At 35.7% G+C, this 25,559-nt stretch overlaps 1 protein-coding gene across 1 annotated transcript in view; it reads left to right on the top strand.

Annotated features, from left to right (window-relative positions):
• The window catches only part of rec114 (REC114 meiotic recombination protein), a 40,057-nt gene that overhangs the window by 2,028 nt on the left and 12,470 nt on the right, over positions 1-25,559 (top strand). The window contains exons 3-4 of the mRNA XM_073025810.1: positions 21,392-21,475; positions 23,234-23,422. Of these exons, the coding sequence (XP_072881911.1) occupies positions 21,392-21,475; positions 23,234-23,422 (273 nt within the window). The remainder of the gene's footprint in view (positions 1-21,391; positions 21,476-23,233; positions 23,423-25,559) is intronic.

Below are 25,559 nucleotides of genomic sequence, written 5' to 3'. Positions count from 1 at the left end.
GCGTTTGCACCAAGAATGGATAATTAAGTGGGCAATGGAAATTTATAACCTATGAAATAAAAATCTTGTTCACTTTTATAAATGTAACATGATTGGGAGAAGTGCAGTTGAGAATTCAGAATGAAGTTGCTTAGACGCTTATTTTGTGTTCAGGAATGTACTTTGTTGATATTTATTTCTAACCTGAAAATATACCAAAATATGAGACAGGAGAGGATCTATTGTGATCTCCCAATATGTGGAACAAGCTTAGAAGAATGAAGAAACTAGTAAATAATAGTTTTACTCTTTTCCAGCCCTTTGCCGTTTCCATCTATCACCTCAGTTTCTTGTATCTTTCAGAATTAATTTATTATTACTGTCTTATATTATGAATTTTGTTTGCAGCAGTGGTGTAGTGCAAAGGTGGAAAATCACTATAATTACAAAATACATACAAAAGAGGAATAATGAAGTAGTCTTCATGGACTGTTCAAAAATCTGATGGCTATAAAGAATATGTTTCTGAATCATTGAGTGTGGGCCTTCAGGTTCCTGTATCTCCTCCCTGATGGTGGTAATGAGAAGAGGGCATGTCCAGGCCAGCCAATTTCCTTGGTGATAGATGCTGCTGCCTTAAGACACCACTGCTTTAATATGTCGTTGATGGTGGGAAGGGTTGTTCCTATGATGGAGCTGGCTGAGTACAACTGTCTAGAGGTGCTAACCATCCTGAGCATTGGAGGCACAATACCAGGCTTCGGTGCAACCAGTGGGAATGCTGTCTACTATACATCTGCCAAAAGTCTTTGACGTATGAAATCTCAAACTCTTAATGAAGTAGAGTCGCTGGCATTTTTTCTTAGTGATTGCATCATTGTGTTGGGCCAAGGATAGATCCTCAGATGTTGACATCCAGCAATTAAAGTTGCTCACTCTTTCCTCTCTGACTCCTTCCCTCACCCCAGGATGACTGAAGTCCACAGTTAATTCTCACTGTCCCTCCTCACCTGCCAATCACACCACCTCAGCTGGATACAAACACCACATCCCTGCACTTGCTCCTCCCTTCCCACCACATTTTTATACTGGCCATCTACCCTCTTTCTTTCCAGTTCTGATGAAGGGCCTTGACCCAAAACATTAACTGTCCATTTCCTTCCTTAGATGCTGACTGACCAGAGGAATTCCTCCTCCATTTTGTTTGTTGCTGCGGATTTCTAGCATCAGCAGTCTATTGTTTCCAATCATTTTGATGGGAATATGTGGACTAGTCCATGTCTACATTATATTTGATCCTTACAGAAAATGAAGAACTATCCTGGAAAGGAAAGAGTTATAAATTATGAAGAAAAGGATACATTTGCTATATTTCATTGCAAGTAATTATGAATATTTGCAAAACAAATGAACATCACTCATCCAGTATAAAACAATACAACAATCAAGTATAAAAACATTGAATATAAGTCAATATTAATACATTTGAAAACTATTTAAAACAATTACTTCACTTTCAAGAGTTTTTCTTTAATTGTTTTAACATATGTAACATGGCTGGTATTTAAGGACTTTTTTGTCTTTTGTATGTTATAGATGTTAGAAATGGTATTTCAACAGGCTACAGAGAATCTTGAAGAGCCACCTATAGGTCAACAGTACAGATTCTAAAGTGTTTGATGCTGCCTTACAAAGCAGTCATGACTAAATTACACTAGTCTGTCAGTTGTAGTTTGAATTCTTACTGCCTAATTTGCTTTATCAGTGCCTGGTTGGAGTTTTTGCCAGCCTGTTTAGGAGAGTACTCCCAAGTTCTTCTGTTCATATTTGTAAGTTTCCAACTTGGGTGTAGTGAGAGGCAAGAACCCTCTATATATTTTTAAGCAGAAACAAATACATACGTCAGATTCATAAACCCCTTGAATGAGATTTGGCACTACTTAAGATATTCAGTCAATTGCACTTCAAGCAGTCCCTGTACTTCTCAGAAATCAGGTTTTAGATTTGTGTTGCCAGGTTAACATTATTGCATGAAGAAATTGCAGAAATTGTATTGGGAAGGGTTATTGCATCCAAATACAGTTGATGAGTTCTCACTTGGGTGTTGAATATGTTAGGTGCACAGTGCTATTTTGTATAAAGTGCACTATTGTGCTGACTGACAGTTGTTGCCAGAGAGCCCTATTCCATGCGGCACTTTTTCATGCTGCATTTTCTCCAATACACTTTCAGCAATTTTCTCAACCTGCTTGCACATGGCCATTTTGTTTCACCAGGACTAGTCGGAATTAGGTCTCCTAATAGCCTTGGTCTATCTTGGACCAGTGTACTGAGTTCTAGGGGATAAGATGAAAACCTTTGACAACAAAGCAGCATTTGGCTTTGAGAATGGCATCCGGGCACTCTGGTAAAACAGGTCATTGAGTTTATACTTTGCACAAAGGAAGATATCTCTGGCTATAGAAGGTTAATCATCTCAGCCCCAGTCTTGGGATATCACTGTTAGAATTCATTGGGCATTGACCTTCATTGATGCCCTTTCTTCCATCATAGACTCACAAATGAGAAGTTTCACTGATTACAAAATTTCAGTTCCATTTGCAACTCCTCAGCAACCCCAATATCCTATGTTGTACACAAATAGACATAGATAATAGTCAGACATAAGCAGAAAAGTGGTAAGTAATATATCTGGCAATTTTGGTAGTTGGGTAACCTGCTGTGGATTTGTCATCAATCAGTAGCATTACTCTATCCTTAATATTGTAAGGGATGGCAAGTAGTTGCCTCCTGACATGTGTAAGACATTTCTACCATCTTCAAAGCACAAATCAGCAGTGATCTGAAATGCCCTCCACTTGCATGAAGGAGTGTTATTCCACTAATTCCATCCAGGACAAAGCAAACTGTTCGATTTGCAGCCTATCAACCGTCGTAAGTCTACGGTACCTCCACTACGTACTGGCCACAGTGTGCACTATGTTCAAAATTTTCTACAGTTACGCATCTAGGCTCCTTAAAATGCACATCATAAATATGCAGCTTTTCTCTAAAAAGGACAAGTAGCAATCACTTTGGAATGTTACCACCTGCAAGTATCCTTCCAAGTTGTGCATCATTCTGACTTGGAACTACATATTGCCTTTTATTAAGTATTACTGGACTTGAATGCTGCAAAGGTCACTCCAATAATGATCTTGATGTGCCTTCAAAAAGACTACAAATGTTCAAGAAGGTAACCCACCAGAACCTTTTCAAAGGCAACTGGGATGAGGGGAGCAATAAATACTGGCCTTGCTGGTATTGTCCAGATCCCAGAAATTAATGTTTTAAAAAGTGTGAAGGTTCATGTTTCAAGTGTGAAGACCGACTTCAATTGATAATAGAGCTTAAGCCTTAAACTATCAAGTACTCGGATATCATATTTTGCAGTCCGCACACTAATCTCCAAGAGTAGTTGCAGTGATTAGAATGCACAGAATTTCCACCAACGATTGTGGATTTAACATCATTGACAATAAAGTTAATTCAGCTGCTCTAAATAATCCAAAAATGAAGTATGTGAGAAATAAATTGTTTGTTTTAAATCTTCACTCACTCAATTCCTGAAACTAAAGAGTAGGGGTTCCCAACCTGGGATCCATTGATCCCCTCAGTAAATGGTAAGGCTCCATGGCACACAAAAAGGTTGCTATAAAAGATGATTAAGTATATTCAAGGACAGACAAATCTTTAGATTTTAGCTAGGGGTCAGGAAAATGGAGTTCAGACATGGTCAGTTCAACCACAAATTATTGAACGGTTAGAAGGGCCATAAAACGTGTTTTTATTGTTCTTGGTTACTGGATCTATGATTTGCATGCACATAAGTTGAAAATTTATCACTTCAGGATCAGTTTTTTTCCCCCATGTGGTCTGAAAACTCTTTGTTTTTGAATATACGTGTATGTACTGGGGGAAAATAGTCATTATCAGAATAAGCTGTATTCTGATTTAATATGCATTTATTCCTTATTTTTAATCAAAATAAGAATTGCCACAGCCTCATGGGCAATTTGAACTGGTTTCTGAAGCAGAATGCTTTTATATGTACTCGAGATCTGTACTTGCTACTGCATCAGACTGATTCTTAGCACTGCTAATAATAATGGTAACAATAATGGAAATTTATTATTTCTGAAGTTTAAACCAGGGTATAACGTATGACACAAAGGCGGAGAATGCTCGGAACAATCAGTAAGTCAAATAATTGATGTTATAGATCAAGGGCCCTTCATCAGAGCTGAAAAAGTGAGAAGATGGCCATGTTTCAAGTTGCAGAGAGACACTGTAAAGAAACGGGAAAAAAATGGTCTTTCACTTTTCAGTTCTGATGAAGGGTCCTTGACCCAAACGCTAACTCTGTTTCTCTAGTTGCTGTTGCTGCTTTGCCTGATGAATGCTCACAGCATGTTTTGTTTTTTGATTTGTATTTCCAGCACCTGTGGTAGTTTGCTCCAATCACCACAAATGGAAATACCTCATAGCATAATAAATGTTGCTTTTAAATGGTAAACTGGGGCACTATTTTCTGTATTCTGAATGATAACCTAACTGAAGTGTTTATTCTCAAGTTATCATTCACAACTAATTAAGGTTAATTATTAATTTTGCAAAGGCTAACTATTACTTGTTGGTGAATAAAAGTACTGCCTGTGGTGCACAAGAGACTGGCTGCTAATGAAAACTAGGCTCTGCTTGAAGAGATGAAAATGGTGGGAAAATTGGAGCTAAAGCATTAATTTTATTTGATCTATAATGCTACATGAGCTGTAACAAATAAGGTATGCTAAAATGTGCATTACATTGTAGCATATGCAATGTGTGCACCAGGTTAATTATTCAGGGTAAGTGCATCTTCTGATTTAGTTCAGGTGCCTGTCAAACAGATAATGTTCTTGCTAAAAACATGAAGTCCCAGCTTCAACTTCAGATGTTGTTCTGTGTTGAGAAATCCATGATCTGTCATGGCTAATAGCTTTTAAAGTAACTCCTAGGCACTTCCATTTTACTTCAAGTGTCAATATTAATGATTGTGTGTGATCTCAGTGGTCAGTTTTCCAAATCAATTTCTAATATATAATGAAACTTCCAAATGAACATAATAAATTACCTGTGCTTGTGTCCTCTAAAATATTTGGGGGAAAAAATCATGCATATGATTTCTGTGGGAATTGTTCAGGAAGTTAGGAATCTTAGATAATGACAGTGAATGAATGTTGTCAATGAAAATTCCTTCAAAATTTTGGAATGTGTGTTATTTCCGGGGGATTTAGTGCCTTTCAAACTTGTTTTCTGAAGTATTAATTACTTTTGTTTAGAGACAGCATGATAATATGCCAATAAGCCCACACCATCCAGTTACAAGCATATGACCAATTAGCCCACTAACCCATAAGTCTTTAATATGTGGAGGGAAGCTACAGACACAGAAAACCCACAGTCATGGAGAATGTGCAAACTCCTTACAGATAGCGGCAGAATTAAACCAGGGTCACTGGCTCTATAATGGTGTCAGCTAACAGCCATGCTACTGTGCCACATTAATTACTAATGCTAACTTTTTGAGCACCTTGTCTACTTGAGGCCTTTACTTCTCGACTATTTCTAGGAGGTCTTCTGAATTTTCCATAAAGAGTGATACAAAATATCTACATCTAATTTTTCTGTCACCTTATTCTCAATATACCCTTACCTGTCTGTTTGTCAGGGATCCACATGAACTTATAACAGTCTTTACCTTTCTATCTACCTATGGAAGCACTTACAGTTTGTTTTGATTCTTGCTAGCTTCAGTCCATTGCTGAGTTTCAATTTTTTTTTATAATCCACTAGCTTACTTTCTCCAAAATCATATGCCATTGTCATTGGTTTAATGCTTTCTTTAAATTAATTTGCTGAATACTTCATGATGGATTGTCTTTGCCTTAAAAGATACATATTGATTGTAAGCTCTATCCATTGTATGTTTATTGGCATACTTTTTAATATTCTTAAATTTACCTACTTGCGTCTCATGGTTTCATAGTTTGAGCCCCAAATTTCCCAATGAGCCAAATTGGTCTTAATTTTTATTTGTAATTCTTCCAATGACCAGTGTTCCCTAAAGGCCACTTGGCAACTAAATCATCAATTAACCCTTTCTCATGTAACCAATACTGGACATAAAATAAGTTCTTCCCTGTTGGATACTTCACACACTAATGTAGATAACCATTTCTTATGTACTTCACAAATTCATCTTCAACACATTTGGTTTGACAAGACAATGTGTAGATTAAATCCCCCCCCACTGGTTATTGTATTACTCTTATTACATGTGCCTCTAATTCGCTGGTTTGTGCAATACCCTTCTTTCCCAGTACTGCTTGGGGGCCTACTTGCAACCTCCACCACTGTCTACCATGAGCTTTGCAGACTACATCAATTGCTTGATTTTTCTGAGCTATAAACTTATCTCTTGTTGACTTTTATATCATTCTATAATGTCAGAGCACTGACTGTCTTTTCCATTTTGCCTGTTTCTACTGTTGGATGAGTTGACTGGAATATTTAAATCTTGGACATTTTGTTATAGCCACTAGATACTGCTTTTAAACAATCTATCTTGTCATGAACGTTGCATGCAATTCAGATAAGCTTTTGGTATTTTTTTTACCATTGTGTCCAATTCAAAGTGTCAGACTTGGACTATTGTTTCCAAATTTGCAGACCTACTTAATGGATTTGTCGTTTCCCTTTAACTTACTAAGTTCACCTCTCTTGGATCATTTCCCCCATCTCCAATTTTTAGACTGGTGACATATTTAGTATTTAAATTCAATGATTTTGTAACCAGAGTTGTTTGAGTAAGATTGGTCCCAATGGAAGATGTACTGTCTCTAATGCTGGTACTCTCTGAATTGAAGCTGTTCTCTCACCCCCACAATCTTCTGAGTCATATTCAGTTCTTGGATATTTCCTCTGTCAATTTGCATGTGACTCTGGTAGTAATCCAGTGGTTATTACTGTTGTAGGTTTACTTTATAATTTGGACTTTAATTCATATTTCTTCAGCAGAGACTTCTACTTTGGTTAATCTATGTCATTGGTCTCCATATGGGCCTTAACAATGGATCTTGCCCTTGCTTCAAGTTCAAATGAAGATCTTAGTTTGCCCTACTGACAAACTGAATGTGGTTGCACAGCAGCTTTAAAATTTGATCCTGCTGGTTTTGCAGTTTGGTATATTTCTGCTACATTTATAGATATGTAAATCAGGTTTGGCAATATCGTTGAATAACAGTTCCACTTTTTCCATCAAATCCTCTAAGGGAACGAATTTTGCCACATTCATGAGAAGGTATCTATTTTCAAGTGTTTTTATATTAATGGAGGATTGTGAGAAAATCATTAGCTCAGTTTAAAAGATGGAACTTCTTAAAAACCTATGGCTTTGTGTTCATGTGATAATTTAACATGCAAATACTCAGTCTTAAAACTCTTAAAAGCCCATCTCTGACAATGTTTGCAAATGATATTTGGATCCTTAGCTGGTTCAATGCTGCTAACTAAGGGGAGTGGGAGGAAAAAGGGATGGATAGGCAAGGGTAGTGGAGACACAGTTGCCTTTCCAAATTTGTTGGTAATTCATATTGAATGTCACAGAAAAAAAATTGAGTTAAGTTGTGTTCCATGGTAAAAGCCTGGTGGTGGTTACTTATCTAAAACAATAACATTTTATCTAGTTGTTTTATAACAGGAAAATGATCTAAGGTGCAACACAAACATTATTGAAAAGAATTTGATGACAGGTCACACGTAGGGGTCTTCTAGGACAGAAGACTGAAGGTTTGTTCTAAGAAAGTTTTGAAACTAGTCTTAATGAAAAGAGGCAACATTTATGGAAGAGATTTGAGAACGTGACTTCAAAGTCTTTGCCAGCAATGTTGAATACTTAAATTGTGGGGTGATCATGACATTAAAGTTTGTAGAGGATTGTACGCAGATAGAAGTTTTAGAAACATAAGATCATGGAGGGAATAATATGAATGGTTTGCTGTCACTGGTGATGTAACACAACGTAAGAATTTGTTGCATGACAGTGCCATCCGAGCCTGCTCTGTCGTCTATCAAGATTTTGACTGATTTAGTTTAGCCTTACTTGTTTGCACATTTTCCCTATATCCCATGGCTCTTGTAATATACAGAAATCTTATCAGTCTCTTGTTTTGATTGAACTTCCATATTCCTCTTGGATAGTGGATTCCAAAGATTCAGCATGCTGTGATAGAAGAAATGTCTACTTATACTAAATGGTTTGCTCCAAATTCTGAGATTCTGATGGCAGGGGAAACATCTTCCATGCTTTTATGACATAAGTCTTCATCTAAATTTTTGTACATTTCTACAAGATAACTCCTCATTCTTCAGAACTCCAAACAAGTCTGCTCAATCTTGGCCATCCAAGAAAACAGACTGAATAATTTTTGATGCACCTCTTAACCAAAATTGTAATTAATACTTGAGATGTAGGTCTTGCAAAGTTCCAGTACAATAATGGTAAGGCTACTTAAGAACTTTAGGCTCCCATGTGCCGCCTTTGCCACTGTTAACTTTTAGCAAGATCTCCTGTTTCTCATGCAGTCGAGGGCAGTGTTCCTTTGTCTTTTCTAATCACTTGATATGGTAAAATCAGTGTTTTTAGAATAAGGAAAGATGTTATCCCTGGGTAGGGTTAGCTCTCCTTTCTGGATCATCAGTCCAGGTTTACCGATCAATTGCTATGTCATAATTGATCATATGATCAATTGCTACTTTGTCATATTTATGACATGGGAGGAATCTTCAACACATTGAGTCTATGCCAGTTTCCAGAGTAACATTGTCAGTTCCATTCTTTCACTTAAATGTCCTATTGCATATTCTCTCTCATCTTGCTTAATATCCTGCCCATTAGGGGTAATTTACAGTGGTCAATTAATCTGCCATCCTGGATGTCTTTGGAATGTGGGAAGAAAGCAGAGCATCTGGGGAAATAAATGCAAGTCCAAGGACAAAATTGCAAGCTCACATAGGAAGCATGAGGATGCCTGCAGGAAAAAGAATCTCAGGGTTGTATGTGGCAAAATGTATGAAGTCTGATGTATTTTACTTTGAACTTCCGGTCAGAATAAAAACCAGGTCACTGGAAATAAGAGACAGCAATACTGCTATAAATAACACTTGGCAACACCTATTTTTAACCCATCATTGGAACTAATTGCTATTACTGATCACTGTTTGGAATATCACTGGGTGACAGCAATTTCTCTGACTAAATATTCCAAATTCACAGGAATTATGCTAATATACTCAGACAAGGCTGCATTTACTTATGTGGAATCAAATTTTGGAAATGGAATTCGAAACCCACGTACCCTCCATTGGACTTCTAACATAAGAATTAGCTTCCCTTCCATTGACTGCTTACACTTCCTACTTCCTGCCTTAGGAAAGCAGCCAACATATTGAAGACTTCTTCCACGCTGTCATTCTCTTTTCTTCACCCCCCTCCCCCATTTCCGTCAGGCAGAAGATAAAAAATCTTCAAAACATTCACCAACAGGCTCAAGAAGAGCTTCGATTCCACTGTTAAAAGGCACTTGAATGGACCTTTTGTATAAAAAAGATGAGCTCCTGATCTCTCAATGTATCTCGTCATGGCCTTTGCACTTGTATTTGTCTTTGCATTACACTTTTTCAGTAAATAACACTATATTCTACATTCTCTTACTGCTTTTCATTTTGTACTATCACTATGTATTTGTGTTTGAAGGGATCTGTCTGGATGGCATGTAAAACAAAGTTACTAAATCTCAGTACAGTGAATTCTATTTAATTGCATCATTTTGGCTCAATTAAGTGGCTGCCCCAATTAGTCAAAGTTTCATGGAAACGGTTTAAGTTATTATTATTTATTTATTTATTAAATTTTAGAAATTACAAAGAATAAATGTGATGATAAAATAGTAAGAAAAATAATATTAACCCTCTCCCCTCCCCTTAACCCTCCCCTCCCTTAACCCTTATCTAAAGAAAGAAAAAAAGGAAAGAAGAGAAAGATTGCCTGAATATCAGAGGATCCCCACATGCTCCATGGAGTTCAAAATAATTTTGATATTTATTTTTACTTTCCCCAATTACTTTATAATTTTATCTTCAAAGGACCTATGTATTTAATCCTATCTTTTGTAAGTATGGGAACCAAATTTTCAAAAATATATCATATTCATTTCTTAGATTATACGTAATTTTTTCAAGTGGAATACAACTATGTATTTCATTATTCCAACGATCCATAGTTAAATATAAATCAGATTTCCAAGTAACTGCGATAACTTTTTTTGGCTACTACCAAAGCAATTTTTATAAATTTTTTCTGATACTTATTCAATTTAAGTTTCGGTATTGTCCCTTCAATGTCTCCTAATAAAAATAATAGTGGACTGTGTGGGAGTTCTATTCCAGTAATTTGTTCCAGTAAAAGTCTTAAATTTATCCAAAATGGTTGAATTTTAAAACAAGACCAAGTAGAATGTAAAAAAGTACCAATTTCTTGATTACATCGAAAACATTGGTCAGACATATTTGAATTTAATCTATTTATTTTCTGTGGTGTTATATATAATTGATGTAAAAAATTATATTGTATTAATCTAAGTCGAACATTTATTGTATTTCTCATACTATCAGAACATAATCTTGACCAGTTTTTCCATCAATTTTAACATTCAAATCAGATTCCCATTTTTGTCTTGATTTATGAATTCCTGATTTAATTGTCTGTTTTTGAATCAAATTATACATACAAGATGTAAATTTTTTAGTTTTTCCTTTCTGAATTAATATTTCTATTTCACTAGGTTTTGGTATCAACATTGTTTGACCCAGCTTTTCTCGTAAATAGGCTTTTAATTGAAAATAACAGAAAAGAGTGTTATTTGATATTTTATATTTATTTTTTAATTGATCAAACGATATCAATATACCTCCTTCAAAACAATCACCTATATATTTAATCCCCTTTTGGAACCAATTATGTAAAAGTTTATTATCCATTGTAAAAGGAATAAGCCTATTTTGAATTAAAGTTCTTTTTGCTAATAAAGATTTCTTTATCTCATCGTCCATATTTACCTTATTCCATAAATCAATCAAGTGTCAATATAGGAGATTCTTTTTTTTTCCCGTATCCATTTGGATTCCCATTTATATATAAAATCTTCTGGTATGTTTTCTCCTATCTTATCTAATTCTATTCTAATCCATGCCGGTTTTCTTCATCAAAAAAAGATGCAATAAATCTAAGTTGATTTGCTTTATAATAATTCTTAAAATTTGGAAGTTGTAACCCTCCTAAATCAAATTTACATGTCAATTTTTCCAATGATATTCTTGACATCTTTCCTTTCCAAAGAAATTTCCTTACATATTTATTCAGTTCTTGAAAAAACTTCTGAGGTAATTGTATTGGTAAAGTTTGAAATAAATATTCCAATCTAGGAAATATATTCATGTTTACAGCATTAACTCTACCTATTAATGTTATTGGTAACATCATCCATTTATCAAGATCCTCTTATTTTTTTAATAATGGCAAATAATTTTGTTTATATAAATTTTTTACATCATTATCAACTCTAATACCTAAATATTTTATCCCATTTATTGACCATCAAAATTGAGTTACTAATCGATATTGATTATAATTTCCTTTGGTAAGGGGTAAAATTTCACTTTTATCCTCAATTTACTTTATTCCCTGATACTTTCCCATATTCTTCCAATCTAAAAGATAATCTTTGCAAAGATTGCAATGGGTTTGTTAAATAAATCAAAACATCATCAGCAAATAAATTAATCTTATATTCTTCTTGATTAACTCTAAAGCCCCCAATATCTGAATCTGTTCTAATTAATTCAGCTAATAGTTCTATTGCCAATACAAATAAAGCAGGTGATAATAGGAAGCCTTGTCTAGTTGACCTCGTTAAGCAAAATGGTGTTGAAATCTGACCATTTGTAACTACTTTAGCTTGAGGATTAGTATTTAAAGTTTTAATCCATTGTATAAAAGATTTTCCTAACTCATATTTTTCCAATACCTTAAATAAAAAATCCCATTCCAATCTATCAAATGCTTTTTCTGCATCCAAAGCAACTGCCACACTCATTTCCTCTCTTTTTTGTGCCAAATGAATTATACTAAGTAACCAGGTTATATTATCCATTGATTGTTTTTAATAAAACCTGTTTGATCCATATGTATTAATTTTGGTAAATATTTAGATATTCTATTAGATAAAATTTTTGTTAGTATTTTATAATCTGTATTCAACAAAGAAATAGGCCTATATGATGTTGGTTTTAAAGGATCTCTATCTTTTTTTGGCAATACAGTTATGATCACTGTTAAAAAAGATTGTGGGAGTTTATGCATTCTTTCCACTTGGTATATTAATTCCATAAAAGGAGGAATTAATACATCTTTAAATTTTTTATAAAATTCAGGAGGAAAACCATCTTCTCCTGGGGATTTATTACTCTGAAGTGATCCTAAAGCTTCTTCAACCTCTTTTAATGTAAAGGGCATATCTAATCCTTTCTGTTCTTCCAAATTTAATTTTGGAAGGGTTATTTGTGATAAAAATGTATCTATCTCAGCAATCTTATTTTGTGATTCTGATTGATATAGTTCAGTATAAATTTTTTAAAAGTTTCATTAATTTCTAAAGGCTTATAAATAACCTTATTTACACTTATTCTAATTGCATTTATTGTTTTAGAAGCCTGTTCTGTTTTCAACTGCCAAGCAAGAATTTTATGTAATCTTTCACCTAATTCGTAATATTTCTGTTTAGTTCTCAATTACTTTTTCTGTATGATATGTCTGGAGTGTATTGTAGTATTTTATTAACAAGTTGTCTTCGTTTTTCTTCTGTCATATATCTTTGAGATTCTTTTTCTAACTTTATGATATCTTTTGCCAATTGATCTATTTCTGCTGCGTATTCCTTCTTAATTTTAGATGTATAACTTATAATCTGACCCCTTAAATATGCTTTCATCACTTCCTATAATACAGTTTTATCCTCAACTGAATGTAGATTTGTATCCAAAAAAAATTGAATTTGTTTTTTCATAAAATCACAAAAATCTTGATGTTTTAATAAAATTGAATTAAATCTCCATCTATAAATCGATTCCTCTTTATCCATCATTATCATTGTCATTATCAAGGGGGAATGATCTGACAGTATTCTTGCTTTATATTCCACACTTTTCACTCTATCTTGAATATTTTTTGATAATAAAAAAAATCAATCCTTGTGTAAGTTTTATGTCTATTTGAATAAAATGTATAATCTCTTTCTCTTGGATTAATTTTTCTCCATATATCAATCAGGTTTAAATCTTTCATTAATGATAAAGTTAGTTTTGTTACTTTTGATTTTGTAGCAACTTTAGTTGACCTATCCAAAACTGGATCTAAACAAAAATTAAAATCTCCACCTATTAATATTTTATCATGTGCATCAGCCAAGTTCAAAAAAACTTCTTGTATGAATTTTGCATCATTTTCATTTGGTGCATAAATGTTCATAAAAGTCCATAATTCTGAAAAAAATTGACAATGTATAATCACATATCTCCCCCCAGGATCAATTACTACATTTTGTATTTTAATTGGTAAAGATTTATTAACCAAAATTGCAACTCCTCTCGATTTTGAATTAAATGAAGCTGCAATGACATTTCCAACCCAATATCTCTTTAATTTCTTATGTTCTGTTTCTGTTAAATGTGTTTCTTGTAAAAAAAAAAGCTATATCTCCTTTCATTTTCTTAATATATGTTAAAACTCTTTTTCTTTTCACAGGTCCATTAATTCCATTAACATTAAAACTTAAAAAATTAAGTAAATTAATCATTCATAATATATTGGGAACTCTTTAAAATTCTCCATGTTGCTATGAGTCTCTCCCCAACCATCCAGGCAAAAAAGAAGAAAAATAACTATTATATAAGAAAAAAAACCCAAAATACCCTTCCACTAATGTTGCGAATAAAAAGAACGCAACATTACCCCCCCCCCCATTTTACGGGTCATGGCAATCGCCATGATTGTACACGTGAAATTCGCAGCCATCGATCAGGAGCTCCTCCAGCTCCCCCGCAAAAAAAAAAGAAAATAGTAAAGAAAATAATTAATGTCTCTACTCCCAATTAATACTCCTCGACTATTTTTTTTTCCTTATAAATGTCCATCAAGTCCAACCTTGTTTCAGTCTTCATCATTAGTCCATTTCATTTCTATAATTCTTTACTCCTCTTCATGGACATCAGGTAATTCTTGTACAAATTTCTCCGCTTTCCTGTAGTCAACGAAAAAACTTCTTTCTTCGTCATCCAGGAAAATTATCAATTTTGCTGGGTAGCTCAATAAAAATTTATAGCCCTTTTCCCATAAAGATTTTTTCACTGGATTAAATTCCTTTTGCCTCTTCAGAAGATCGTAACTTATGTCTGGATTTAAAAAAAAACCTCTTTTCCCTTCTAATATCAATGACCCATTTCTCTTTTTAGCACCTTGAGTAGCTGCCTTCAAGATCATTTCTTTATCTTGGTACCTTAAGCATTTTATCAAAATTGATCTTGGATTTTGATCTTGTTGAGGTCTTGGTCTTAAAGCTCTGTGCTCTTTCAATTTCAATTACTTGACTTCCTTCTTTCATTTCCAAAATTTTCGGAATCCATTCTTGAAAGAATTTTATTGGATTTTCTCCCTCTGTACCTTCCATAAGACCAACAATTTTAATATTACTTCGTCTACTAGAGTTCTCAAGCACATCCATTTTTTCCAACATCCATTTTCTTTCTATTGTCCAGGCAAGATTATTGTCTTCTATCTTATCTATTCTTTCAGTGTTTTCTTCCACTTTTACTTCCATCTCTTTAACTTTATTATCCATCTTGTTTTGTTTTTCCACCACATTATCGAGTGTATTCTGCATCCTTCTTATATCTGTTCTTATAGCTTTTAATTAATTCGTCATATATATCAGGATATCTTTTATGTCTCCTTTAATCTCTTCCTTCTTTTCCTCTTCTTCTTCCTCTGAATTTCCCAAAGAGTCTGTTTCAACTTCCGATTCACTTCCAATTTCACTTCCAGCTGTAGTTGGGATTTGTAGTTTTGTTAATATCTGTTCATGCATACTTTCACGCATGCGTTGTTCTTGCAGTTTCTTCTTAGAGACCGCCGACATTGCTGCAACTTCCTGTCCCGCATCATCAGAAGTGCCATGCACTTCGTCGGGAGGAGATCCAACTTGAGTCCGAGGCTTCGCCGAGACGGTTAGGCCTTTTTCCCTGCCGATTTGTGCAGTCTTCGAAGTAGTAGCTTTCTTCTGTTTCAGTTTAGGAGCCATATCAAAAGATAATCCTGAGTTGCTTATAAATAGTTTCAAATAGGTATTTGTTAACTCTTCTTCATTTAAACCCTATTTCATTACTTTTTATGAGGGAGCTGGATTCCCAACGTCTCGATCCTACGGTTTAAGTTATTTAAAAAAAAAAGACAAACTGAGTAATAAATTATGTATTTAAATGAAAATTCCAATGCTACCATTAGTTCTACAGTACTATAAAACTGCATTAGTTCCTAATAGTTATTGACAGAGGAATTCATCCAGTATATGCAATGAGCAGAATTGGACCACATACCTAATGCAGATAATGGACTGCCTTCATACAATGCTATCAACAATTGCACCCTCCAAATCTTCATGTTCATTGCAATATTCAAGGTGGCTGATGTATTCAAAATTTTTGTTGTGCCTTACTTGTTCAGAAATAGCTTCATTTTCACTCTTGACTGTTTCTGGCATCTCCACGCCTGAATGCCTGAAACTTCAGTGAGCAAAATAGTTTGGAATTGTCTTGCTGCTTATTTTGAGTCAACTATCAGTGACAAAAATTGCTGCTTTCTGAATGCAAAACACACACAACTGTAGCTATTTAAAAACTTAATCCTGAGGATGGTGTAGTGTCTAAAGGCCACATAGATGCGTGCAACTGATGCTAGTTAAAACGTGTTTGGCAGCAGTCTCCCGCCCTTATTAAGCAGCATAGAGATCCAAATAAACAAAGGGAATCCCAAAAATGTTCTTAATGTCCCAATAAGCAGCTGCCCGGATTAACTGATGAACTATTTAACTGAGATCGACTGTATATACAGGATTAACCAGGTATTGAATGGATAAGTTATGGAGAGATATGGACCATGTGCAGACAAGTGTGATCAGTTTAAATTGACATCATGGTCAGCACAAGTATTGTTCCTATGCTGTACAGTTCTTTATTTTCATGCAGTTAAGTGTCAGTCAAAGGGGAGATGGTGGATATTTGAGAGAGAATAAAACAAGGCTGCAGGAAAATAAGAGAAGGGTTAATAGACTCGTAAGAATGCACTGCTGAATGGATCTGACGGGCTAGGGTGGCTTTCTGTATTATGAATAATGAAAGGTCCTGATTAACGGAAATAGCCTAATCAATCTTCCTGCTTTGGTGTAGATCAGTATTGCAAGAAAGGATAATAAATGTGCCAGTAATATCCACATCTATGGGTAAATAAAATGTCAGATCACACTGCAAGCAGGTTTGGTTGCACAAACTGACTATCCTGCAGACTACCTTACATTTGAAGAATGGCTATTGTGAAATTGACATTGTTATTTTTACCAACGTGTTAATATTTTTGTACAACATGGAAAAAGTTAGTTGTAGAAAATGTGTAGAAGTTGGATTTTAAAGGTATCATTTTATCCTCATTAAAGTAATACTTTTCTCTTAAGTAGTCTCTGCTCTGTGAAAGATGATTGTCAACAGTTTCTTAAAATTATAGATTGGTAATTAGAGCAGGGGTAATTATTTCCTCTATCACTTATGATTTCTTTAAACTGCCTCTGTTACGTATGATCTAGATGGCAGTTAGATCGTTAAATAAATATTACTCAATTGCTTTCACAGATAAATCAGTCTTTTGCTATCACACTCTGCTCTTTATAATGTGCTGTCTTTGAAAACAAGCTGCAGTAACAAAGCTGTACATTTAATATAGCAAGAGGAGTGTAGTGATGACGACTTGTGTGTCCATCTAATGCCCTCTGCTGTGTAGTGATGTAATGACATCAATAGCTTCTTTTCACCAAGTGCAAAACTTGAACAAGTCAGGGGAAGACTTGTACTTTCACACTTCAGGCATTTTCAAGTTATTAATCATCTTGGGCATGCCTAATTATTGAATTGTTTGCCTCAAATGTTGAGATGCTAAAAATAAGAGTCAATTGATAAGAAGAACAGGTACAAGCTGTTCCTACTGGTGGAATAATTCAGTATAAAACAAGAGCATAACCATAACTTTTGAATTGGACAATTTGAGAAAATATGTGCAAACAGTAGTGTAATCTAGGGCTTTCTCCCATAAGATGTGGATACATAAAATTTCCATTAACTAGTTGAGTATTGGTTATGGTGCAGATATATGAGGAACTGATGTATAGATCAGCCAAGATGTAGTTCAGTCCCATTCTTTCAACCAGTGGTTAAAAGCTGCCTATTTCATTTTCTCCTTGGCAACCCATGAAGTACCCATCACATTTTATAACAGAAAGAGTGGAATGTCATGTATGCTCAGCAATTTCCCACAGACTGCACTCTTACAATGACTAGATAATGTCTGTAGTAATATTGATAGAAGAGCAAATATTGACTAGAGCATCAGTGACAGTATTCCTCGTCTTATAATTACGCGTAGGATCTTTTACATCCACTTGAGGAAAGATAATTTAGCGATTCAACTGAAAGATAACACTTCCCTCAATGTTAGAATTTAAACTCCCACTCTTACTAATTCAAAGATGTATTATCTGCTATAGGACTTGCTAAAAGAAAGTTCACAACATTACATCAAAATATGAGGACTAAAGAACAATAATAGTATACTAACAGCAGCTGCTGCATTCAGAAATGGACACCTGGAATGGGTTACCAGCTGGAATGATGGAGGCAAAGCCCTGTAAGAAGTAAATATAGACAGCAATGGGTAACACTCGGCTTTTTGCAGCTGGATGAACTGAAATGGGTCAGTTGGTCTTCCTCAACTATAATTATCTTGTCATCTTTGATAAATTACAGTGGTGGATAATTATTCTACCATTGGTTGAAACTGTGCAAATGTAACAGGAAAAAGGGGTAACAAACTCATAAATGTAAATGAATGTGACTTGATATTCTGAGTAGAAATGAAAGACAAATGAATCAGCACTTGGAAATAAATCTATAGATGGGATCTTTCATGTCTGTATGATGATGAAAAGAAGCTTTTTCATACTATCTTGAAAGTTTCTTCCCACAGCAGTTAATCTGACCAGCCATTTAGTTAATAACCCTCCTCTGCCATCTATCAATTAACCTTGTTACTGCACTGTTTGTAAAGACTTAAAACTGCTTTTTATAATCCTATTTACCTTGTAAGTCACACTGGTATTTTTGCATATAATATTTTATTCCATATCCATATTTTAACCTCTAACTTTATTTTTTGTAATTTTTTGCCTGCTGTTCCATGACTAATACACCTCAGCATTTGCCTAATATGTGTAAATGTATATTGCAAATAATGTTGATACTTGGTGATTTTATTGAAGCACAATAGTCTGTAAGGATTGAGATGTTAATTTTAAGTATGCTATTTATGTTGGAGCCAGAGTTCTGCACTCTGTAAAACTTTTTTCAGATTTCTTATGTCCTGAAAAATTGCATGGCTAAGAAACCATGTTATTAATAAAGTATAAATTTAAAAGAAGTAATTAAAGATCTGAAATGGATGCAACCAATGAGTGGCATGGTAGTGTAGAGAACAGCTTAATGCTGTTACAGCACTGTTTTAACATAGTCTGTGCCGTGCACAGAAACTTTTTCCAGAATTATATTCTCAGATATGCACATGAGAAGCAAAATGAGGATCCAGTTGAGTTCTGCGGTGGGAAATCTGAGCTACTTTGCAAAGCCTACCTATTAGAGGATCCTCTGTAGGTCACCTCTGTGCAAGCTAGAACACCTCAAGCAAATAAGAGAGATACATCATTCTACTGACTGCGGCTGACTTTTGTATCCAGAGTGCAGTGGAGAAGTTCATTTATCTGCTTTATCAGTCCTTTCAAAATGATAGATGTATTGTGCAACCTGGTAGCACATTGATGTACAATACATGTGACAGAATTCACAATTGCATCTTGAATGGTTGAAAACTTTCTTCACCCTTCTACTTTTGGAACTACAGTCATTCAAGTGACATTTGAGTGTTTCAGAAAAGATCCAGACAGGGATATATGGCACTAGTAAGTTTTTTTTGCATCTGCTATTGTCCATGTATTGAGGCAGTCAGTGGTTCTATTGATAGATATCTGTTAAAATGAAATGGCAAAAAGGCACCATCATACTAAATGGTGGCCCTGTGATTTATTTTAATATATTGATTTAGAAGTTCAGTAGATTCCAGTTCATTCATCCATCAGTTAATCTAGGCAGTCACTTATTTGGGACAACTCTTTTTGGGAACAAAAACTTAATTGAGAAATAACTGGGATGTCCTTTGTTTATTTGGGGTACTATGCTGCTCAATTTGGCCAGGAGACTGTTGCTGAATGGTTTCTAACTAACGTCCGAACAATTTTTAAATAGTGACCATTGTGTGTGCTCGTGCTCAAAAAGAGTGTGACTTTTCTCACTGGAAGTTGGTGAGAAATAAGCAGTAAGACAATTTGGAACTGATTTGTGCACTGTGGTTTCAAGCATCCAGGCTTGGAGATGCCAGAAACAACCAGGAATGAAATTGAAATGACTTCAGTACTTCAAGTTGGGAACTGTGAAGAATTTGAAGATATCAACAATCATCTTAAATGTTGCAATAAAAATGAAGCAATTGTAAAATTGTATGAAGGCAGTCCAATATCTGCACTAAGTGTCTGCGCTAATTTTGTTAGCTTGCAGTCAATCTAAAGAACACTGCAGCATGTTAGTTACCCATCGTATCCACTGATGACAGTAAAACTTGTATGGAAGTGTTTTTCAAATGGAAAAGGTGTTGCACTGAAACAGTTCCTATTCTCTCAACCTTATACACCTGGGTCCAGTGGTACAAATGGTCATCACAAACTAGGATGTGTGCCTTACCATGCATTTCATTCTCCACGAAGGTTTGCAGAATCTCCTTCATGGCTGCTAGATCTCACTGTTGATTTCATCCATCCTCTCTACTAGAGCTGACTTCACGTGCTAGGACAGGCATGTCCCTATTTCAGCAGGGTATGAGGTTACCAGCTACCTCACCTGGTTTAATTTGCATGGCAAAACAGTCAACTGGGGTGTGGCTGCTGTTTCATGCAAACAGCTACTTTTACGGTGTACGGTGGGGACCAAAGGTGATTGAGCTGTCCCAGGGTAGACACTCAGACCCCTTCATGAGTGGTGCCACCTTCCCTTGACACCCCATACATGGCAGTATATGCTGGATAAATTCCTCCATCGATAACTTAAAAATGCCACTTTTCCTTCAATGTTATCTTCTTACTCTTTTAATGTCCCTTTTGTATATTAACTCACTCTTGTAATTTATAACAAAAATCCACTCAAAGATGACAGCAAAACTCCCATTAATGATTAAACCAATGTCACATGCAATCTGTTAGCATTTATTTCTTTATTTAGAAATCATGTGGATGAGTTTGCAATTTCTGTTGGTCTAAGGGCTTATAGCTAAAGTGTCACCTTTTCAAAGGTATGCACATTTATTAAGAGATCTCCACCCTTTCTAAATTGCACACTGTGGAATAAATCACTGGTCTCAGCAGGAATAGTATTCTTAATAAAGAATTGGTAAACCTTTTGTGCTCTTGTTGCTTCTGTTTGTAAATGGGAATCTTGAAAGCTTTTATGAATAAATTCACTATGGCACAAAGTCTTATTCCTATCCCTCAGATGTTGATTCAATTGGGTTTCCTTTTGCAAATCTAAGTTTCGTGGTTACTGCATATTTATTAAAGTGAACTCTATAGTACTTGGTGAATTTGAATTCTGTTCTCTGGCTTTGCATTGCAGTATATTTCTGCAAATGAGTGTTAATCCTTGCTGGGCTGAGTGTGTTTAAACTTACTTCATATACTATACAATTGGTTGAGAACAGGAGACTTGTATTCCTGGCCAGGATTGCATTCAAAGAAAGAGTTGAAATGTAATTCTGATTTACCATGTTACATGGTCCACCTGATGAGGCCTGCTTTTTTTCCAGGAAGGATTTTCTCTTATTGAAGCTCACAAGTGGTGGAAGGCAGTACGTAGAGCAGATTGTGTGCTCTTTGGATCTAAAGTGAAGGTAAGAAGTTGTAACTTTTTTAGGACTAGAATATGTTCTACTTGTTAATTTTGGTTAATATCGTTTGGTGGAAAGCCTTGTGAGTTCCTGAGGTCCAGAGAATGATGCACCCTGGAGCTCAGCTCCTGCAAGGGTCACCCATGGTGGTAAAGTCAAGGGGGAGGTTCCAGACAAAGTGATCCAACCAGTACCTCAACAGTGAAGCTGATGGAAGATGGTGACACATCATAATGGCAGTGAAGCTGGAAGAAGACTGCAGCAGTGAAGGGTTTCCAGTTGTCTTACATTCCATGCCACTGGAACCTACCCAATCTGTCAAGAACCATGTGGTGACTGCACATACATCAGACTACCTACATTAAACAAAGTCATGCACAAGCGTTCCCCATTAAGGGAATAACCCCTTTAGAGAACATCATACTCAGCTCGAGGGATCACACCACTATTTTGCTTAATTACTATAATTTTCATTCACTGGTAAGATACTAAATTGACTTCAGTGTAATGACCATCAGAAGTGAGGCAGAGATTGTTTACACTCTGTGTGTTCGTAATTACTTTAATGTTGTCACCCGTACTGAGATGCAGTGAAAATTTTGTTTTGCATACTGTCCAGACAAATCAATCCAAATGTAAGTACACTGAGGTAATACAAAAGCAAAAATCATAACAATGGAGAGCATAGTTAAGATTACAGAGAAAATGCAATATAGGTTAACAAATATGGTGTATGGATCTTGAGGTAAATTATGAGATCAAGAATTCAAATTTGTTGTTGAAGAGTCTTGTAATAGCAGGATTAAAAACTGCCCTTGAGCCTGGTGGTATTAATTTTTAAGGTTTTGTATTTTCTGCCCATGGAAGGGGCAAGAAGAGAGAATGACTAGGTTGGGAGGTGGCATTGATTATATTAACTGCCTTCCCGAGGTGCAGGAGAAGCTGGTTTTCGTGATTGTTTAAACTACATTCACAGCTCTCTGCAATTTCTTGTAGTCTCAGGCAGAACAGTTGTCATACCAAGTTTGTGGTATATTAGGACAGGATGCTTTCCGTGGTGCATTGATAATAATTGGCGAGGGTCATCAGGGACATGCCAAATTTCCTATGCTTTAAGGAAGTAGAAGTGCTTGTTTGCTTCTTTGACCATGGTATTTGCATAATTGGATAGGTGATATTTATGATTTTGAACTTGAAAGTTATAAACCACCTACATCCCAGCACCATTGGTACAGACAGGAATATGTATTACTTCCCATTTCCTGAAGTCGGTGACCAACTCTTTTGGTTTTCTGCCATTGAGTGAAGGTTGTTATCATGACACAATACCACTAGGCTCTCGCGAATAAATTACAATCCAATTTTCTTTTCCTTCAATGGAAACATCCCAGTTTTTGACATTCTCCCTCATAATCAACTTTCCCTTCCCAGTATAAGTTTATCAAAAATAACTGTTTGCAACATCTTTGTGCAGCTGACAAATAATATCGAGCTTCCATTTACATGGCAGAGAAACTAAAATCTTAATGAGGAATTAAAGCAATTTGATAGTTCGTGCTGTGAAATCGTGCTGTGATATCTATGAATAGAAGTTTACAAAAGATTGTCTTTCAGTCTATAAACCTTACAGATTCTAAATACATTTTGATTCTAAGAAGTTTTGACAGTTCATGTAGAGCAAGTCAGAATTACTCTATTCAGCAAATTTGAAAATTGGAGAAAGCACATTTGTAGTCTTTGTTTCCTTTTCTCCGCATATAGAATGAAAGCCGGATGTTTCGAGTGCAGTTCAGTGGTGATTCACTTGAACAAGCAATGGAGCACTGCTCTAACTGTATGCAAAAACTACTTCTCTATATACATGTACAAAATCCTGAGGGAAATGATGTGAATCGAGCTCTATTGTTGAGCCAGCCAGCTAGCAACCAGTCTGAAAGTCTGGAGTTAGAGGTAAGATAACAGGGATAAAGTGACACCTATTACCCAGTTTGTTTTGATTTTATTGTAAAGTCCTAATCTGAGACCTGTTTAAAAGTGTAATGTTGATATGCTATCAAAATATTCCCCATCTTTCCTCTTAATAATACGAATGTCTTGTACCTGTGAAATCTCATGCAGCACTGACAAGCAGCTTATCTGCAAGTGGTGTTACAGAATAGGCTGCATTAAAAGCTGCACAATGTGAGAAACATCACTATTTGTGGTGGTGTTAGTGAGCAAGCCCAGCTGTCATGTTGTTAAGCCTCTTAAACTGCACCTCAATAGAAGTATGCCATTGCTGGATATCCTCTACAAGTATTTCTCATGAAAAGTGTACAACAGTGATGATGAAACCTAGAGGTTATTTCCACATATAGGCATTTTTTCAGTGTATTTATGGCTGAAATAATTAGTTATCTGCAAAACTGAAATTGGGGGACACGTGGAGACCTCTTCAATGACTAGAGTGAGATATGCCATAAAGGAAATTGGTTGTTATCGGAAACCAGCCATCACAACACTGGTACATCATTGCAGGAGTTCCTCGGAGATCAATAGCTGCTTCATTAAAGGCCTCCTGTCATTAGGTTAATTTTGGTCTGTTTGTTGACACTTTAACAGTTCTTGGCTCCATTTATGTGCCTTTGATAATGAAGCAACCCATGTCACTGTACTTCAGGGTCTGGTTAATATTCAGATTTTGGGTGAAAAGTAACAGGTATTTTTTCCAACACACAAGGGGCAAATAATGGTTAGCTTGAACTGACTAATTGTGCCCTAATATCACCTTGACAGATTAAATGTTAAATTGTATCTGATGATGCTTTTACTATAAAAAATTTTGATCAATTTTGCCATGTTAAGGATGCCAGAGAAATTGCTGCTGTTTGTGGTACAATCAAAGGAAGAAAATATGGCTAGGTTTTCTTCCTTCAACTGTCTGCCAACAGCAACAATTCAAACATGAGTAGAGTTTGGGGCAGCTCAGTTTAACAACAATATTCAAATTTTCTTTGAGCAATGTTGAGAAAATCTAGATAGAGGATACCAATTCAACTCATTAAGTGACAGAAGTGATTCAGGGAGTAAATGGTCCTTTACTACTCCCATAGACCTCTGTGCTGTATCCCCTTTTCTCTATCTTTTTCCCTCCAGATTGGATTGGAAGATTTGTTTTTGGTATATTTGAATGCTGTGGGTTTTAAACATGGCCCAGACTGCCACATAATCTACCCTGCTATTCTAGCATAGCTGTGCCACATTTCAGGTGGTGGTGTCTTTAAGCTGAATTAGACAAAAGCTTTGCCTTCACTTTTATGTGGATACAAATAACCCATGGTGTTATTTTGAAGAAAAGTTCTGGGGTTCTTCCCAATATCCTGGTCAGTGAATTTGCAATAAATGTCAAGCTTCAACCACTTTTATTTACTCCATATGAGATCAAGAAATAGCCCAGACAGTAAAGGCAGTGGCAAAGAGTGACATTGTGTAGTACTAAATGCCTTGTTCCAGAATAAGCTGTACCTAAGCCGGGATGCTTCAGTGCAGTTACAATGCAAGTATCAACTGAACAACATGGAAGATTGCCCTGCTGTGCCTTGACAAAAAGCAAGACATTTCCATTCAGGTTAAGTACCACCCAGTGAGTCTACATCAGTCATGAGCAAAATGAAGGGAGACATCCTTGGCAGAGCTATCTGTTGATATCTGCTATCAATAGACAATAGGTGCAGGAGTAGGCCATTCGGCCCTTTAAGCCAGCACCGCCATTCAATGTGATCATGGATGATCATCCACAGTCAGTACCCCCTTCCTGCCTTCTCCCCATATCCCTTGACTCTGCTCTCTTTAAGAGTTCTATCTAACTCTTTCTTGAAAGCATCCAGAGAATTGGCCTCCACTGTCTTCTGAGGCAGAGCATTCCATAGATCCACAACTCTCTGGGTGAAAAGGTTTTTTCTGAACTCTGTTCTAAATGGTCTACCCCTTATTCTTAAACTGTGGCCTCTGGTTCTGGACTTCCCCAACATCGGAAACATGTTTCCTGCCTCTAGCGTGTCCAATCCCCTCATAATCTTATGTTTCAATCAGATCCCCTCTCATCCTG

This window comes from Hemitrygon akajei, chromosome 21, assembly GCF_048418815.1.
Source record: "Hemitrygon akajei chromosome 21, sHemAka1.3, whole genome shotgun sequence".
Classification (NCBI taxonomy): Eukaryota; Metazoa; Chordata; class Chondrichthyes; order Myliobatiformes; family Dasyatidae; genus Hemitrygon; species Hemitrygon akajei.
Note: the sequence above shows the minus strand (reverse complement) of the source record. Positions and strands in the feature narration are given on the sequence as shown.